This window comes from Equus quagga, chromosome 22 (assembly GCF_021613505.1).
Source record: "Equus quagga isolate Etosha38 chromosome 22, UCLA_HA_Equagga_1.0, whole genome shotgun sequence".
In the NCBI taxonomy this organism is placed as follows: Eukaryota; Metazoa; Chordata; class Mammalia; order Perissodactyla; family Equidae; genus Equus; species Equus quagga.
Genome location: NC_060288.1, coordinates 25,896,790 through 25,915,781, shown reverse-complemented (window position 1 = coordinate 25,915,781; position 18,992 = coordinate 25,896,790). Strand labels below are relative to the sequence as shown.

The 18,992-nt window shown below is 37.3% G+C and overlaps 1 protein-coding gene across 5 annotated transcripts in view; it reads left to right on the top strand.

Annotated features, from left to right (window-relative positions):
- TENM3 (teneurin transmembrane protein 3) overlaps nucleotides 1-18,992 on the top strand; it is a 582,429-nt gene that overhangs the window by 151,688 nt on the left and 411,749 nt on the right. For all 5 annotated transcript variants that reach the window (XM_046648641.1, XM_046648644.1, XM_046648643.1 and 2 more), the window contains exon 2: nucleotides 3,827-4,133. In XM_046648641.1, coding sequence (XP_046504597.1) covers nucleotides 3,902-4,133 — 232 coding nt within the window. In that variant the 5' untranslated portion in view covers nucleotides 3,827-3,901. The remainder of the gene's footprint in view (nucleotides 1-3,826; nucleotides 4,134-18,992) is intronic.

Below are 18,992 nucleotides of genomic sequence, written 5' to 3'. Positions count from 1 at the left end.
TAGAATTAGGAACATTTTATGAAACAACATAATAATGTTGTTAAGTTTTCCAGTCAAGTTTCAAAGCATGTTTAAATAATATATCTGAAATAGAGGCTACATCCCCCTGAGTCTAGTGTCCAGAAGTCAAGGACTGCCTGCTCATTCATTCCTGCAGTCAAATACTTTGCAACATATTGAGTAAAAACAAATAACTAAGTAATGCAATTTGCTTTCAGACCAGCTGGGTTTTCCCAAAGAGTGCTATAGTTAGTAACTGAGCTGTTTTTTAAGGAGCTAATGAAAATTAACAAATCAGTTTGATATTGATATGTATTTCCTGTAGCCAGTTCAATCAAGTTTTTGGTCAACTCTTTAAGTGCTGTGTGCTGCCTTTGCACACTGTGACCCTCTTCCTTGTGTAGCACTGTGCAGTCACCGTGGAAGTGCTTCTAGAATTTAGTGTGAATTAAGCAGCTGCATCTTTCAACCTCTCATCTTCAGCCTTGAGTGCAGGCGATAACCCAGCAAACCGCCTTTTGAAGTCATATTGAGCTCATTGACTTCGATCAGAAGCCTATCAGGAGTTGCAAACATTACAGTGAAGAGTAAATCCGTGAAGAGTCTGAACTATATACAAAAATAGAAAGACACATGCAAAGGACTTTTTTTGTGTGTGGATTCTCTAAGATCAAAATGTCTTTTTCTTTGATAGTATATTTGAATATTATAGTTTGATTTATCGTGGCACTTTAGAATTGCTTCACAAATAAAGAAAACTCAGATATTTGCTGCTAGAGATGTTCTATAAAGCTCAAGAATACCTAAAGTTATCTTTTTATTACTCATTTAATTGGTACTGACTTATAAACATTGGTAACATCACCACAAGGATGCATCTTTAATAGTGATGATGTATGTTCATATTACTGTGATAAACTACTACAGCAAATAGTTTAGACTTTACAGGCCAGAAGATCTCTGTAAGATTCCTATGGCTGCAACAACAAATTACCATAAACTTGGTGGCTTAAAACACCAAAAATTTATTCTTTCAGTTCTAGAGGTGAGAAGTGTGAAATCAAGGTGTTGGCAGGGCCATGCTCCCTCTGAAGTTCTAGGGAAGAATCTGTCCCATGCCAGCAACCCTTGGCATTCCTTGGCTTGTCGCTACATCATTCCAATCTCTGCCTGCGTCCTCGCGTAGCCTTCTTTTCTTTGTGTCTGTGTGTCTCCATAAATCTCCCTTTCCTGTCTCTTACAAAGACACCGGTCATTGGATTTAGAGCATGCCCTAATCCAGTATGACCTCCTCTTAACTTAATTACCTCTATAAAGACTATATTTCCAGATAAGGTCACATTCATAGGTATTACGGGTTAAGATTTCAACATATCCTTTTGGGAGACACAATTCCACCCACTATGGTCTTTGTTGCAACCATTCAACTCTGTCTTTGTAGCATGAACACAGCCAAGACTGTACATAAATAAATGCTTGTGCTGTGTTCCAGTAAAACTTTATATACAAAAACAGGTGTTGGGGCAGATTTGGCTGGTGGACCAATGCCTGTTCTAACTAATTGAAGCAAGACTGCTGCAGAGAAGAAAACAATTTCCCTAGGCTTCAATCAGTCCATTTTTAAAGTATAAAAATGCTTATGTGTGTATATATGGCAACATTTATTCTAAAATAGGTGTCAACTTAGGGCAAGAAATGGAACTTTCATAATGATTTCAAATCCCAACTAAAAATTCTTAAATTATAATATTTTTCTGGTCAATTAAAAGCTGTTTGATGATCATTTAGTTATGAGAGTCTATATGGCCTTTCCTCCAAAGAGATCAAAACTGTTTTGGAAACAAGATTTTCCTTGAACTCAGACATATTTCTTCACTCTGTTAGAAAGAATGTACTTTTTCCCTCCACTAACTGTCTGCTCCATGAGGGCAGGAACATTGTTTTATTCAGTGGTGTATCCTCAGTGCACAGAAGAGAGACAAATACACTTCACAGTCATTCAATGAATATTTATCTAAAGTAACTTTTGTTTGTTGGAATAAAAAGAGTGAACTGGTGTGTTGTTGTTTAACTCTGTCGTATAAAAATAGTCTCCATCACCATACCTTAAAGTTATTTACTGTCTTAAACTGAAAGAGAAATCCAATTTCTATTAAGAGCTATTGGAAGAATTTGTAAAGAGAATAATGGAGTGATGAGTTAGAAGGGGTCATGAAAAATACTAGCTTTTTTTTTTCTTTTTTTATGATTCACGGAAAAGAAGAAAAAGGTAAGAAGTCAAAATACATTTCAGCAACCAAACTAAAATATTAGTAACTACTTTTAACAGCCCAGCTCAATTCCATAGCAGAGAGATTTGGAACGCCATGTGAGGTAACCTTTATTGGCAAAATGCGTAGGGGAGGAAGTAGTTTGATTGAAGAGGTAGCAGTAGGAGAGTCCAAACGTTTCCAAGCACATGAGGCTTTTGAACTCTGATCAATCCAGCTCAGAGAGTCTCACCATTCTTATAGCTGGCTGGAAGGCAATAGTTAGAAAGGAGCGGTATAAGAGTAATAATATTGCTCAGAAAGAATCAGGACTTGTTGACAGCATAGTTGTAAGCGGAGCCGCCATGGGAGAATCAGCATCGGCTACAAGACTCCACGTTGGAAGCACATTAAAGAGTAGTGTGATGTGTATAACAAGAGCCAAGGATGAAGAGAGAGAGAGAGAGACCCTTCGGGAGAGGGACGCTATGCGGAAGAAAATATCTAAATAGAAGTCACAGCCCTGAGGATGTGGAACCGAAGAGAAGACCTGGGGCCACTGGGAATCGTTTGTCTCAAGTTGATTATGGAATCACTCCAACAAAAAATGAATTTAGGAAAGAAGGAGTGGGGTGGGGGAAAACACTGATGGCTGAAGACACGTCTTCAGGGACCTTCAGATTAAAAGGAAAAACAAAATGAGAAAGAAAAAAGACAGAAGGGGACCATTTAAAATGCAAGTCAGCTCCTGGCAAGTAGGCCCCATATTTTAGGTAGCAGAGCCTTTTCTGCCCTCCTTCACCCCTGTCAATTCAGCAAATTCAAGAAAAAGAGAGTTGCTAAGCAAAGAAACACAATTCTCTTTGCTCCTTCTAACTTGTTCTTGCTACTGGCAGTTGCTAGAAACTACCCCATCAAATTAGCCACTTGAATTGCCTTAAATATCAGGAAAGTGCTGATTAAATTCATTTTCTAGAGAGGAAAATGCATTTTAAGGAGAGAGTATGAGAGAAGGACCAGCTTTTTCCACAATTCAAGACATTTAGGGTCTTAAAACATGAAAATCGTGCCCTCTGAAGGAAAAGTCTTTGTAAAAAATAATAAAATGTTCAGTGCTTTTGACAAAGTTTCCTCCCTAAGAAGCTCTCAGTTTGCTCCTGCTCTTTTAAAACAAATTGAAAGAGAAATAAAAATAGTATAGGTTTTTGTAAGGAAAAGAAAAGGAATTTACTTGCAAATGGAGAAAATGCTGCAAGAGAAAACTTTCCCATTGTGGAAAATTTCCCAAACATATTGAAGCCAACTTTTAGCTGGTTTCTGTAGTGAAATCTGAGCTTGAGCTTAAATTTTTTTTTTTTTTTGTATTAATGTGAAAAATTAGCAGAAAGTGTGCCTCAACTCCTGGTAATAGAGGATATTTTATATTGATTTCACAAATTTTCATTTATTGTTAAAAGCGAGCTTCTAGATAGGCAATACTGTTACTTTCCACCATTCTCCAGATTGAGAAGGATGCAGAGTAGTCAGTTTTTAGATGAGTGTTATGCTGACATCATGCAACCCTTTTATCTTTACAGAGAGGCCAATGAGAATTGATCCCTGAGCGTAATTTGTAACAGCCAGGACTGATGTGCACACAGAAGGAATGAAGTATGGATGTGAAAGAACGGAGGCCTTATTGCTCCCTGACCAAGAGCAGACGAGAAAAAGAACGGCGGTATACCAATTCCTCAGCAGACAATGAGGAGTGTAGGGTACCTACGCAGAAGTCGTACAGTTCCAGTGAAACCTTGAAAGCTTTTGATCATGACTCCTCACGGCTGCTTTATGGAAACAGAGTAAAGGATTTGGTTCACAGAGAAGCAGATGAGTACACCAGACAAGGTAGGTCATCATTCTAGGAAAACAAGGCATACTCAAATGGTATTAATTTGTAGGTGTCCCTCAAGGTGACATGACTGTATTCTTAGTTTGATGTCCTATCCTCTGATGCAGATTTTGAGATATTAGATAATAACATAATATTCTTGATTAGAAGTAGAAAGCCACCTACAGGCATATTGACCCCAGGCACAGGTACCAACACAGGTCGAGAATCGTTCCACAACTCCACATTTTATAAGTGAGATTTGTGATTCTGCACATGGCCAAGTGTTTGGGCATAAACTTGAAACCCAGGGCCCTAGGGCTCCCTTGCAGTCTCATGAAGGTCCTCAGAGACATTGTTTCTAGAGTTAAAACTGGTGCAAGGAGAACAGGAACTGTTGGTGAGGACATTCATCTTTCCCTTGTAAGGAAGTAAGAATTCTTATTCTGGATCATCTCATGATCTCTCCAGCCCGTCTGTGTCTGTCTCTTTATACAAGAGCCTGCCATGACAGGGTTCCATTTTCTCTCTTGTAGGCAATCTAGGACAATAAGTTTATACCTTAAAACATCCTAGTTTCCTGTAATATAATCCATTATGGCTTGGTCATTCACATATATTTGTTGAACATTTTTACACTCTGTTTTCTGCCTGCATATTCTACCAGTGGAATAATGACTTCTGCAACTTTTCTTCACAATCCTAAACCTACTGATTTCCACACTTTGAAACAGTAGCTTATTTTAAATTAGGCATACATGGTTATATTTTGTTTCTTCTAATACAGTCTTGAGATGTGGGTAAGATTACTCCTAATAAAGATAAAATCCTCTTACTTTTGTGTGGCACTGTCAATTCCCATAGAACTTAGCATCCCTTAGCTAATTTAATCAGAAAACAAGGAAAAATAAATAAAACTTCAAAAATAAAGAATATATTCATCTTACAGCCTTACCTTATACAGCCTTGTGCAGTCCGCTTACAGACACTGTGACTGACAACCTGATATTGAGCAGAAACAAATTTAAGAAAAAGTGACCGTGCAAGAAATCATTAGAAAGTTTGAAAATTTTCCATGGTTCTTTTCTTTTCTGCATTGTGGACAGTCATCCTAACTACACTGAAATAGCGTTCACTCACCCAAACCAGTTTACGTCAAAGAAGACTCATTTGATTTGCTAAAGAGAGATTTTTTTTCCCCTAAAGCATGCCCTCCTAATTACAGGTATCAAATTTTATGAAAGGAGACAAAATAGCTTAACCTTTTCAATCCCATTTGTAAGGGAAGATATAGAATATACATTTGACATATGTACTCTTTGTAAGTGAAGGGACTTTAGTTGATTGTACAGTGTATGATAATTCTAAACCTGATTTTTTTCTTTTATATTGTCTACACAGCTGACATAGATTACCAGGGTACATCTTTCACCAATTTAAAAAATAGTAGGTACTGCAGAAATGCATGGATTCCAAACCCAGTGTGAAGTCTCGCTTTTTGTAACAAAAATAGCTGTTTAGTGCCCTATTGGAAAACAAATACATTGTGGAATACTATTAGGAGAAAAAAGCAGCACATGTGGCACGATGCGCTGAGCAGGCTCATCTCCACCCCAAGCAAGCATTTCATCTTGGCAGAGCGGAGGATGCTTAAACAGGTTAAAAATAGCGAGCTGAAATTTTCACCTCCTAGGCAGCGTTAATCCAGTGCAGACTGTTGTTGATGACATGGCGATACCATCTGTGGAAGCCCTGGAACCAATGTTCTTAGGGGACCAAACAGTACTATTACTCAGCTCCTTGCAAGCCAAGGATGGGAGAACGAAGGAGGTATAGGAAAGAGAGAGCGAACAAGGTGGCAGATGGAGGGCTCTTTTTGGGAGCACCTGAATTGGGGAGTGAGAGAGGTTTAAGAGCAGAAGTGGAAGGAAAAGCGAAAGTGTGCTGCATGATGGTGCTGCAATTCACTTGATGTGTCATAAATCAGAATGTACTAAAAACATAAATGGGATGGACTAGTACTTTTGGCTAATGTGCACTGATTCCCTACCGTGCTCCGGTCAATGTGCTAATAAGCAGGTTATGGACATTATCACTTAACCCTCACAGTCACCTCATGAGGGAGGTCCCAATGGCATCCTCCTTTCACACATTGAGACAGTCAAGTTTGGAGAGGCCTGAGTTCCCATAGCTGGCGAGAGCTAAGCTGGGACCTGAACCCAGGCCAGTCTGCCCATAGCTTGCGAGATTCTAACCTCTGTGCAATTGCCAAAGCAGAAAACAGGCAGTTCAGGGTAATCATTGCCCTTTGGTTTATTGGAGTGAATTTCAGCCAATTTTGATGATGTGGATAGAGAGAAATGAAGAGACTGGAGACATATTTAGGAAATAAAATTGACATGATTTTGTGATTGGGTGGAAGAGGATGAGGGAGCCGGAAGTATTGCAAGTACTTTTTCATCCCTGTGGTTCGATGTGGGGAATGTTTGTAGCGGGAGCAGTAGATGGTGGAGAGAAGTGAACACAAAAAGTCTGCTATCAGATTATGTTCTTCTCGAGCAAGCCTAATGAAAAATCCTCCTAGGCTTTCATTTTCTTTGAACCTGACAAATGTCAATTTTTCCTCACTGACTGTTATGCTGTGGGATTAATTATTTAATTGACAAAATGTGCTGCCTGCCACAGCTCCTGACATCATACACATAATAAAAATGAAAGATGAAAAATATTAATGGTAGCCAAAGATCTTTGAAACAATTCCAAAGAATCATGCTAATTTAGCTTGTCCATGGAGTTTTTAAAACAACTTGTCAGCCCTCCATCCACTTATTCTCTGAATGACACAGGAAACTGCAGCTTCAGCTGGAGGAAGGAACAGGTAGCGACCCCGTTAATGCAATTCCATGGAGAATTCAAATCTAGAAATATAATATTTTTATTTTTATCTGCCAATTTTTATGGCCTATTATCAAACTTGATTTTAATCATTTTTATGGCTTTGCTAACTGGCAGATGACTATTGTTAATTACGTGTTATATTTAGACACTGTAAAGCTGAGGATGATTTCGTTTTCACAGTCATGTGTAATTTGCCTGGATCTCACATAGATCTCTTTCTCTCGCTCCTTTTCAATCTCTGCATGTGGTTTATTGGTGATGGAAATCATTACTCTTTTAACAGCTGTGGAGCTCTCTGTAGGTGTGACAGGGTTAGGGTCACAATGGCTTGTTTTGCATTCTTGGATACTATTTTCTTTGATTCATCTTTGAAGAGAATTTATCCCATCAGGTCTGAGACACATTTCTTATGAAACAGCTGCATAAGATCATCCCACAGTTTTAGAAAAGTGATAAAATAAAAGATCTTTTTTCTCTGTGCTATGTCCATCACTGGTAGTGTTCTTGACCAAACGAGAATGCTTATCAACTTCAACAAAGAATTTAGCCGTGAGGGTGAATTTTGAAATGAGGTGATGTCTGGAAATAAGAACGCTTTTGTTTCACAGAACCGTAAGCCTGTAAAGAAGACCTCTGAGAGAGTCTTAAACCAAAATGTTTACCACTTAGTCAGTAATCAGTGTTGGGGTTGTGAATTTCAGAATTTTAAAATGAAAACCCATCATTTATTCTTCATCTATCAAAGGGCAATGGCGAGGAAATTTATCTGTTTTAAAATTTGAAAAACAGATAGCATTATGTCTATGTTTATACATACCTGAAATCAAAATAGAGAGTAAATTTGCAAAGAAGAGAAGGGAAGGAAGAAGGCAGATTGACAAAGACAGGCACTCACTGATGGACTCTCAGTGTGACTCGCCTTGGGTCTTCCCTCACCGTGGGCTTCCAGTCCCAGAAACTCTCCTCTTTCCTCATCACTGCTCTGGAATTTGCCTTCTCACCTCATGACATTGCTGGTCCGAGGCCAGTTCAAGTGTAGTTTGTGAGAAAGGAGATCCTCACACCCTGATTTCTCATGCTGCACCTCCCTTATAAGGCCCAGTCCGTCTTTTATGCGAATAGTCCAGATGCTAGACCATCTCCTTACCACGGATAACCCTCTTTTGTGAAACAAAAGGACATTAGAGGAGCAGTCTGAGTTTTGCTGTAAATATGTGTCCAGGATTCCAGCATGATGGTGACTTGAATGACGCCTCACCCACTCATTTCCCAGCCAACTCCTTACCTCGTCTGAGCTGAGCGGTGACCAAGGGTACAAATGAGATCTAGAACTCTATTAGGGTCCTGAAGGACAAAGTTGATGCAGACTCTTTTCCCCTTTGGCCCAGATGAGAGCTCAGAATGGGGTGAAGATCAGAAATAATGCTGTGGCTTTGTGGTGCCAGAGAGATGCTGACCTCCCTCTCCCATGGACCTTACTTGAGTGAGTGTTGCCTTGCAGGAGCAGCTGGTTTCCTTGGCCTCTCAGGAGCTGGGGGGACCTAACCAAGCGCATTTTCTCCACCCTGACATTGTGAGAATGCCCTCTAAGGAAACCAGGGTGTAGAAAGGCTTGTCCCTAGAGTCTAACAGGACTTCCCACTTAAGGCACCCCAGGAAAGCAACACCATGCTTGACAGCATGCCACATGCAGGAACAGGGATAGGATGCAAAACAAACAGATCAGGAAACAGATCAGGAAGCTCCTAATGAAAATGAGCAATGGTTATGAGAGAGGAAAACGTGAACCAAAATCAAATATTTCTAGTAAGAGCACTTACAGAAATCTAAGGACCAAAAGAGAAAAGCAACAACAAGAAAACCCACAATGACAACCAAATGCTGCGGGGAAAAGCCATAATTTACAAACTTAAAAATTTTGTAATCGATTAGGTGAAGGAGAGATGGTGGTTGTTGTTAAAATCCACATTAATGGTTTTGAAAACCAAGTAGAGGAAATAACTCAACACAGAAAATAAAGTTGCAAGTAAAACTAAGAAGAAAACACACACACACACCCCTAAGCACATCCTAGAGAAATTCTTTAACTTTATGGGTAAAGATAGTTTACAAGATTCTAGAGAGAAAAAAGAAGTTACTTTTCTTGTTACTCAGAAAAGAAACAAAAATAAGACTAATGAATTTCTCATCTGTAACAATGAAAACTGGAACACAATGGAATAACATCTACTGAGAGAAAAAACTACAACCCAGGGATGCTATAGGCAGAGAAGATATCATTCATCTCTCAGAGCAAATGCAAGATATTTGAGGACATGCAAAGATTCAGAGGCTGTATCACCAATGTGCACCGTCTAAGGAAATACTCAGGAAGTAATACCAATGGAGTCAGAATGACTACCTGTGAAGAGGAGAAGAAACAGTAATGAGCGATCAACTTTGCAGTATATAGGCTGTTAAATCCCACATGATGATGACAGAGCAACTAGAAATGGGTGAGCAACACTACAAGGGAAGCCTTGAAAATGGCTAGAACGGAAGCTCCTTACCTATCTCAGCAAAATCCAGTAGTTGGAGGAAAGAGACGGGGAAAGTTAGAGTGTTCCAGGATCCCACCTGAAGAGGGAGAGGCAGGGAGCAGTTACTGAGCAGAGCTTGAGTGGGGGGAAATAATTGCTATCTTGCATTCATATAAGAATGAAAAACATGTATTTGAATATGAATGTCAGGAAATGGAAGGTAATCATTAGTGGAAATGGAAAAAGCACAATAGGCCTACCTAATTAGCAGGGGGAAAAGGGGAATGAATAGTATCTGATCAATTTAGCAAAAACAGCTCCGAGGAAAAAGAGGAGAGGAGTAAAATCATGAATAATCATAAAACAAAATGGAGGAAGTCAAATCTGCTATATTACGTATTACAGGAAATGTAAAAGCACTGAGTTTTGACACAAATAGAAACTATTCAGTTGGTTTATAAAGTTATTGGTATTTATAAGAAACAGACTTAAAATGGCAAAAAATGTTTGAAAATAAAGAGGCAGATAAAGAAATACCAGGTAAATACAAACCAAGAGAAAGCGGGAATGGCAGCATTAATATTAGGAAAGGTGGAATTTACGATTAAAACACTAAAGAGGATAAAGAAGACCATTGATAAATGATAAAACACACTGTACAGGAGAATAAATACTCATAAACTGCATACATTAAACAATATAATAGCTAAATTTATAAAGCAAAAGCTATTAGAAAAGTTTTAAAAATACATTTATCGTGGAATATTTTGGTTTGCCTCCTTCAGAAACAGATCTAAAAGACAAAAATGGGACAGTAATTATACAATATTAATTAAAATTTCAGCTAAGATATATATATATACAGAAATTTATAATTGTCAGATAGAAGTGTACAATTTTTCATATTTCCATGGAATAGTTGTAGAAACCAATTAAGCATTTGGCCACAAAAAGAAACATTAAAAAAACCAAATAGAGACTTTACAAGACAAAGCATTTGGTCATATAAATTAGTAAAAATAGAAATAAATAACGAAAATGTAAATACCCAAAAGTCCTTTTCCCCCATGGGTATGACATCCCTAGATTATGATGAGAAGCAGTAGAAAGCAATGAAAAGAAAGCTCTGTTTTCAAAATTTATGGGAGACAGTGAAAACCATAATCATAGGAAAGATATATTGTTAAGCAATATATTAAAGAATACAGACCCACAAAAAGGAATTTACACATCTTAATAAATGAGTAAAATATCAGAGAAAAAGAAACTGAAGGGAGATAGAAAGAGGTAGATAATCAAGAGAAAACTGAAATTAAAAACAAACAAAAAGCTGATTCTTCAAAAACACTAAGAAACCAGAAAGCCCTAGAGGATCCTGATTAATGAGGAGAAAATAAGGAGAGATACAGAAGACATGGTAAAACTGAAACGAACTATTCTAAGTAACAAATCTTTTAAATCTAAGGGAATTTTTTTTTCTTAGCAAAATATGATTAACCCCAAATTATTTCAAAACATGGAGAAAACTCGTCAAAACCAATTATCTCATAAGAGATGAGACAGGTGATTAAAAGGGGCACCATTTAAAAGTACCAGATCATCAGGTCCTAGGTGAATTTTATGTAACCTTCAAAGTGCAACTAAGTCCAATGTTCCAAAAGCTATTCAACTTCAAAAAAGGAAAAAGATGGAAAGCACTAAAATTCATATTATAGAGTTGGCATAACCTTAATAAAAAACACAATTAAAATTGTACAAAAAAGAAGCCATCTAGACCAAAATTTCTTCTCAGTATATCTGTAAAAATTCTAAATAACTATTTGCATATAAGAATCTAGCAATATATAAGAAGGATAGGCTAGACCAAATTAATAACCAAGTGGTTACTAATCTTTGGTGATAATGCAAAGATTTTTCATTGTTAGGCAATCTATTAGCATAATTAGATTAATAAATCAAAGTAGAAAATCGTTATCTTATCAATCAATAGATGATGAAAAAGTTTGGGATAAAATTTGGAAACCATTCCTTATTAAAATAGAACTCACAATGGCCGACCCAGTGGTGCAGCAGTTAAGTTCACACGTTCCACTTCTCGGCGGCCCAGGGTTCGCCAGTTCAGATCCCGGGTGCGGACATGGCACCGCTTGGCAAAAGCCATGCTGTTGTAGGCGTCCCACGTATAAAGTAGAGGAAGATGGGCATGGATGTTAGCTCAGGGCCAGTCTTCCTCAGCAAAAAGAGGAGGATTGGCAGTAGTTAGCTCAGGGCTAATCTTCCTCAAAAAATAAATAAATACATAAAAGAATAAAATGGAACTCACTAAGTAAAACAAGAATAAAAAACACTTAAATATGTTAGTCATATGTAGGATCATCAATCAAAAAAATTAAACAGCCTTCTAACTGGTGAGATCCTAAGACCCATTCACTTAAAATTAGGAACATAAGAAAGGCTTACCTACTGTCACAATGACTATTCAAATTGTTTTGACATTTTAGCAATTGCAGTGAGAGAAGAAATTAAACAATTGACATATATTTTGGGAAAAGTTAAAATTAGCACTTTTGTTAAATACATGATTGATTGTATATGTACAAAATCCATGTGTCTCTAGAAATTTAAAAAAATAGTTTGAAAAGAAGTAGTTGAATAGTTGAAAATTGGTCCTTGGATGAATATAAGGTATATATATATATAATCACAGGTAGGCTAGCATAATAGTTAAGAGATGCTCTGTGTTTGAGTCCCAGATCTGCCATTCATTAGCTGAGTGGCAAGTGACCTAATTTTGGCCAAATAAACTTGCCTGGACAAATTACTTCATTTCTCTGGCCTTCAATTTTCTTCTACGTAGATTGTGCTGTAGTTTTCAATCTGTAGTTTGTTTGAGAAGAAAATGAGTTAATATATGTAAACTGCTTAGAAAACTGTCTAACTCATGTTATATAGTATTTTTAAGTAATTATTAAGCAATAATTGGCCAAGTTTGGAAGTCATAAAAAATTCCTATCCTAATGGCAACAAACACTATAAAATTCTTTGAAATACATGTTACAAGAGTGGTCTGGGACCTGATATAAAGGGATCTATAAAATATTACTGAAAGGTGTAAAACAGGATCTGAATAAATATAAAGACAGTCAATGTTTTTAGATCGGAAGGCTGATATCATAAGAATATTTCTCCCAAAATAAGTACTTATTTATTAGAAGTCAAGGCTTATTTTTAATTAGAGAAAATGATCTTAAAACTCATGTGGAAGAATAAATGTCTGAAAATAGCCAAAAATATATTTAAAAGGCAAATAGTGAAGATAAAATGCCCTTAATATATATTTTTAAAAATACGATGAAGCCCCTGTATTAACATCTACATAATACTGGCATAAATAAAGGCCAGTCAATCAGTGAAATAGACGAAAATTTCAGAAATAAATCCTACTAATGTATAGGGAAATTTAACATAAAACAAAAATGATTTTTCTATTCAGTGGGATTTGGTAAATGGACTGGCACCACTGGTCATCCATCTGGAAGAATATAAAATTGGACCCATATCTCTCAACATATTCAAAAATAAATTAAGATGGATTAAAGACAAATGTAAAAAATAAAGCAATACGAATTCTAGACGTTAATTCGAGAGCCTGCAAAGACCAGGGATGACTTGATCCCTGAGTAGCAGAAAGCTCCCAAAGCAATGGCTTAAACACCTAACAACGTTATTTTCTTACAAGAAGTCCAGAGGTAGGCCAGCCAGGCTTCAAAGATGCCATCAAGGACCCAGGTTCCTTCTATCTTTCTTTGCTCTGCCATTCTTAGCATGTGGCCTTTGTCCCCTGGATCCCCAGAAGTTTGCTGCATTTTCATATTCCTGGTTGAAATAAGAATAAAAGCAAAGTGAGAAGGCTTTCTCTACATTGGACTATTTCCTTTCACTCCTCAGAGACTTCTTGCTACATCTCTTTTTTCAGAACTGTTATCCTTGGCTATGCTTAGCTGCAGGAGAAGAGGGAACATTTACTATTTTTGCTTTCCAGCTTTTATAACAGAGGCAGGCAAGGAAAAAGTGGTTGTGAATCCACACAGCCTGCCCGGGGGACTGTTTGTACACCCCAAGAAGAGGGAAACCATTCTAAGAGAACAGAAAACCCAGAAGAAAAGGCTTAAATGATTATTTTTTTAATTTAAAACCTTTTATATGTAAATAAAAATACCATAAACAAAATTATTACAACAAGAAACATATTTACAATCCATGTGAAAGATCTAAGGTTTCTATGCATAATATACTAAGGGTGACTTCTACAAATTAAAAAGAGAAAGACAAACAACCCAATGGGAAAAATGACTTGAATAGAAAATTCACGGAAGAGCAAATTCAAATGGTTGGTAAACATATGAAAAGGTAATCAGTTTTCTTATTGGTCTGAGGAAGGCAGTAGCTAATTCCAGTTCCTGTAGCCCCACTGCACAGGTCCTATCCTGGCTTCCCTCATTGAGCGTTCACGTGCCAGGTGACCACCAGTGGTTTGCTTAGGAAGTTGCTCCTAGCTTGGTCAGCAGAAAATTAATGGGAGAGGCTACCGTAGTGAGAGGTTTCCCTGGTTGGAATTCTGAACACTTCTTCTCCAAGAGACATACATGGAAGTCATGCTGTAGAGTGCTGTTAATCCATTTCTTCAGCTACAGATGACTTCATGCACTTGCATGTTCCATCCTGACTTCCTATGTGTTGTTTTCATGGGAAAACATATACTGATGCACGTCAACTTCTACACATAGTACATTCCTAAAGTGAGGACTTTCTGTACAATTGTGGAGTTTTGGCTTAGGAAGCAGCAAAAAAAAGAAGAAGAAAAGAGCAATTTATGAATTGCTTTACTCAAAAACTCATAAGAAGTATGTGAAATAAACACAACAAAAATCTATTCATAGAATTATGAAAGAAAGAAAGAGAGGGAGAAAAGAAGGAAAGGAGGGAGGGAGGGAGGAGGAAGAGGCAAAACATTAACAGAGGTTGTATTTAGAGAGTAGGGCTATGAGAGAAAGTCTGCCAATTTTTAATCACCAAAGGTCAAGGGCAAAAATAACCCCGGAGTTGGAACTACAGCAGGTTGGTTCTATACTTTGCTGAGTGGGGAGGAAAAGCATCTTTCCAGACAGACAGATACAGCTTGTCCATGCTGTCCTGATGGTTGGTTTTCAATTCAGGATCAACTCCAGACATGGTATGTAATGCAGGAGCAAGGCACAGAGTTTCTGATTTGCTTTAGGGATGAAATATAAACCAAAAGTCCTTGGCACTAAAGGAAATTTTAACCCTTGGGACTTATACTTTTACCCTTTTCTCTTCTCTCTTCTATCTCCTCCTCCTTGGCTTCTTGATGCTATCCTTCTCAGTTTTGTTTCATGTTCCATCGTACTGCCTTCCTTCTGCCTCTGTGTAGACTTATATGGTTGGGAGATCTTTGAGATCTCCTAAGTCTGTTTTATAGATGAGGAAAACTGAAGCTAAGACTTATTGAAATGTTCCCTCAGTGAACAGCTAGTGAGTTCTAGAGCCAGAAATATCCAGAGTTAAATCCAATCTTTTGCTATTCCTTCACCTTTCTAACTTCCACAAAAACACCAAACGTTTCTAGAAAACCACAGGAAAAAGCTAAACATGTTCTTGAATATGCTTGCAACCTTGGGGTAGGCATAGCTAGCTTAGAGAAATCTTAAAAAAGACTAAGTATAAAAGAAAAATGGATAAATTAGACTTCATCAAAATGAAAACTTCTACTTATCAGAAAATACTTTTAAGAAAATGAAAAGGCAAGCCACAATCTGAGAGAAAATTTTATATATATATATACATATATATGACAAATAACTTGTATGCAGAATATATAAAGAGTTCCTATAAATCAAGAACAAAAAGATAAACAATGCAATTTTTAAAAGGACAAAATTCTTAATAGAAACTACATGGAAAAGATATGCAGATGTCTAATAAGCACACAAAAAAGTGCTCAACATCAGAACTGAAAATTAAAACCACTCACCCACTAGAATGGCTAAAATTGAAAAGAACCACAGCACCAAATACTGGTGCGAATGTGGAACAACTCTCATACATTGTCTATGGGAGTGCAAAATGTAAAATGGCACAATTTCTTTAGAAACTCTTTGACAATTTCTTCTTTCAAGTTAAAAATACCATCTCGCCTTGGCCCAGCAGTTCATATCCTAAGTATTTGCCCAAAACAAATGAAAACTTATCTTCATAGCAGTTTATTCATAATAGGCTGAACTGGAATCATGAAGTGAATGGATGTTACAAATTGCAGTATGTTCATGCAATAGATTCATGCAACAATGTGGAAGAATTTCAAAAACATTCCATTAAGCAAAAGAATCCAGAGTACGTACTATCTGACTCCATTTATATAAAGTTTGAGAACAGACAAAACTAATCTATATTCAAAGAAATCAGAACAGTGGCTGCCTGGGGGGTGCAGATTGACAGCAGGAGAGGTGAGAATTTTGTAGGTGTGATGGAGATGTGCCATATTTTGGTTTGGGTTCATAGTGGATACATTTATTAAAACTCACTCAAGTGTCCACTTAAGATTTGTGTATTTCACTGAATATAAAATTTACCTAAGCAGTAATAATATTAAAAAACAAAAATTAGGTGTATTCAAACAAGTGTACTTAAATATGGCAAGTTTTGGGTCTGTGTTCTCACTTTCATCCAGCTTTGGCCAGAGCGAGATTTCATTTGTTGCTGGGGCAGAGTTACATTGTCTCTACTGAACCGTAACCACAATCCTCTTAAAAACCTCCACTGCCATCGCACTACAATGTTTTGCTGGATAAAGACATTTTGTCCGTTAAAATAAGAGCATCTACAACCTATCTAGGATTGTGCTGAGGGAGAGAATGAAGCATTGGTGACATATAGATGGGACCATGACTTTAAAATATTTTCATCAATTTCCAAATTAAAATAGGCCCATTTTTGGCTCTTAGATATAGATTACTCTTTGGGGCAGTTTTATTACTAGAATATTACTAAAGTGATAAATAATTTTTAAATATTTCTACATATTGTTTGTTCCAGATAGGTCAAAAGAATTAAATTCATATTTCTTAAACAGAACATCAAGGTTATACATCTCCTCTTGGAATGTCACATAGCATTGGGCAGATGTAAAATTAGTTTTAATTTAATTCCTTTAAGATACTCATTATGTGTCTTTCTGTACCATTTTCTCCTGCTTTGGAAGGAAATGGAACGCATGACTTTTTTTCTTCTTCTTCTTTTTATTTTATTTATTTGTATTTTCTGCATTCTGAAAATATATTAAACGTGCAGCCATGTTGGAAATTGTGAAAGAGGAAGATTTGAGAGCCAAGAGCAAAATGCTTCTAATTTTAAAGACTGAGATTTAGTTTAGTCTTGGATGCCATTATAGTGAATAATGGGAACTGATCCTTCTTTCAAAAGAAATATTACCAGACGGTCTTACCGTTCGGCGCTTAATGCTGCTGTGAATTTCCAGTTATACCCCAAACTTTTCATTTCCCCAGTGTTCCTCCTCACCTCTGTCATCAGACAAACACGAAAGGAATCTGAAACCGTTTTTCACGTTTTCTGAAATACTTACTGGTGCTGGGAAAACTTTTTCTTTGTGAGAATAGGGTTTTGTAAAGAAAGACAAAAACCTGGAGCCTGAATCAGATCCGCCAGGCTAATTACTACAACTCTGAAGTTTATTACTTTTAAATATTAACTACTTAAAATGATTCATTTGGAGATCAAAATGATTAATCCTCCTCAGTCACTATAAATGTCAGCGGCGGGATTAAGGGATTTAGATGGCCATGTTTACTCAACCTTAAATTTCTGTACTTAAAGACACAAGTTAAATAGCCCCGGTTTATCATTGTTTCATGTTAATGTTTTCCTTTTAGCTCCCTCTTTCAGCTCCCCTGCTTAACTGATTGTTAACTAATTTGGACTGTTAAGTAGGCAAGGGCTTCTTTCAGCCCTGGCGGCCAACCTGCTTTGTAGATTACCTTCCAGAAGGTGTGAGCAGATAGATGTAGCTTATAGCCCTCCTCCGGACACAGTCGGGGTAATCCCCCCCCCCCCCCCTTCAACTCGCCCTTTATTGGTCTGATGTCTTGAGCCTCCGGCTTACTGCTAAACTTGTATCCAGTTCCTTGCCACGTTGCCAATTTTGGATCCACATTATGAATCACTGTGGTGCCGCTTCAGTCACAATTACTGAACCCCCGCTGCTCCATGCCAAACCGTATGCATATTTATACCAATACCTACTGCAGTTTGACTATCAGATCCCAGCAGATATGTTGTAGGCATATTATCACTGGGTCTTGGATTGTTCTAAAGAAATAATTACTAAGTAAAAGCAAGAAGCAGATTCATTTTCAGAATGCTTTTGATAAAAACTAATTTTAAAGTTATTTCTCTAATTACAAATGGTCACTAACATCAGACTTGCACTGTTTTGCAGTTGGAGGTATAAATCCTTCATGATACGTGCTTAAGAAGATGCTGTTTCTGGACAAGTCAGCCGACTCATAACCTAATTTTTCTCCTTTGAGCCACCAATCCTTCTCATCAATATCCATATGTCTCTCCTCCGCTAGAGGCTTCACAAAGCTTAGCTGGAAGAAAACACGTATTCTCTGGGGCCATTCATTCTAATCCTGCTCTCTCTGCTTACAAATATACTTGAGGTTTTCCCTTCTCATCAAATTCACCCTAGAGCCTCAGTTTTACATGTGCATTAACAGAACGTACCTTCACAGCTCAGTTCAGGATGAACGCTGGGGGGCAACCTGCAGTGGCTTCCATTAGACTTGTGTTTTGAGTAATAAATTGACTTTTAAGTATAGTGTACCATGGTCATTTTCTCTGTCCTCTCAGAATTTGAGAATATTAGTATTGGATGAATTCTTATCAGTTATGGATGTTAATATCATATTAACAGATAAACTGACCATGCACTTGAAGAGATACTTGCATTTTACATACACAGTAAAATGGGGTACGGGGAGTTAAAGTATTTAGTGGGATTTTAAGCGAGTTTTTAAAATGTAGGGCCTTATACGTGAAGATTTACACTCTCATTGAAATTTCTGTTGCATGTTCGAGAGTGGGTATTCTGTTCAAACAGGGACAATCTTAAAAAGGTTAAAGTGTTTGGAGTGTCCCATGACATATGCATTAGGACTCAAAGGGAAAAAAGTTACATACATTTCTATTACTGTGTGATCTTCTTATCTTATTATTTTGCAAATACAGCAAAAGGGGGAACTCCAGCTAAGATGGGGGTGACACTAATTCCATAAGCATCAAATAGGAAATATTTGCCCAATTTGTAGTTCTGGGTAATGTTCTACCGTTGGTAAATGTCACTCCACGTCCGAGAATAGA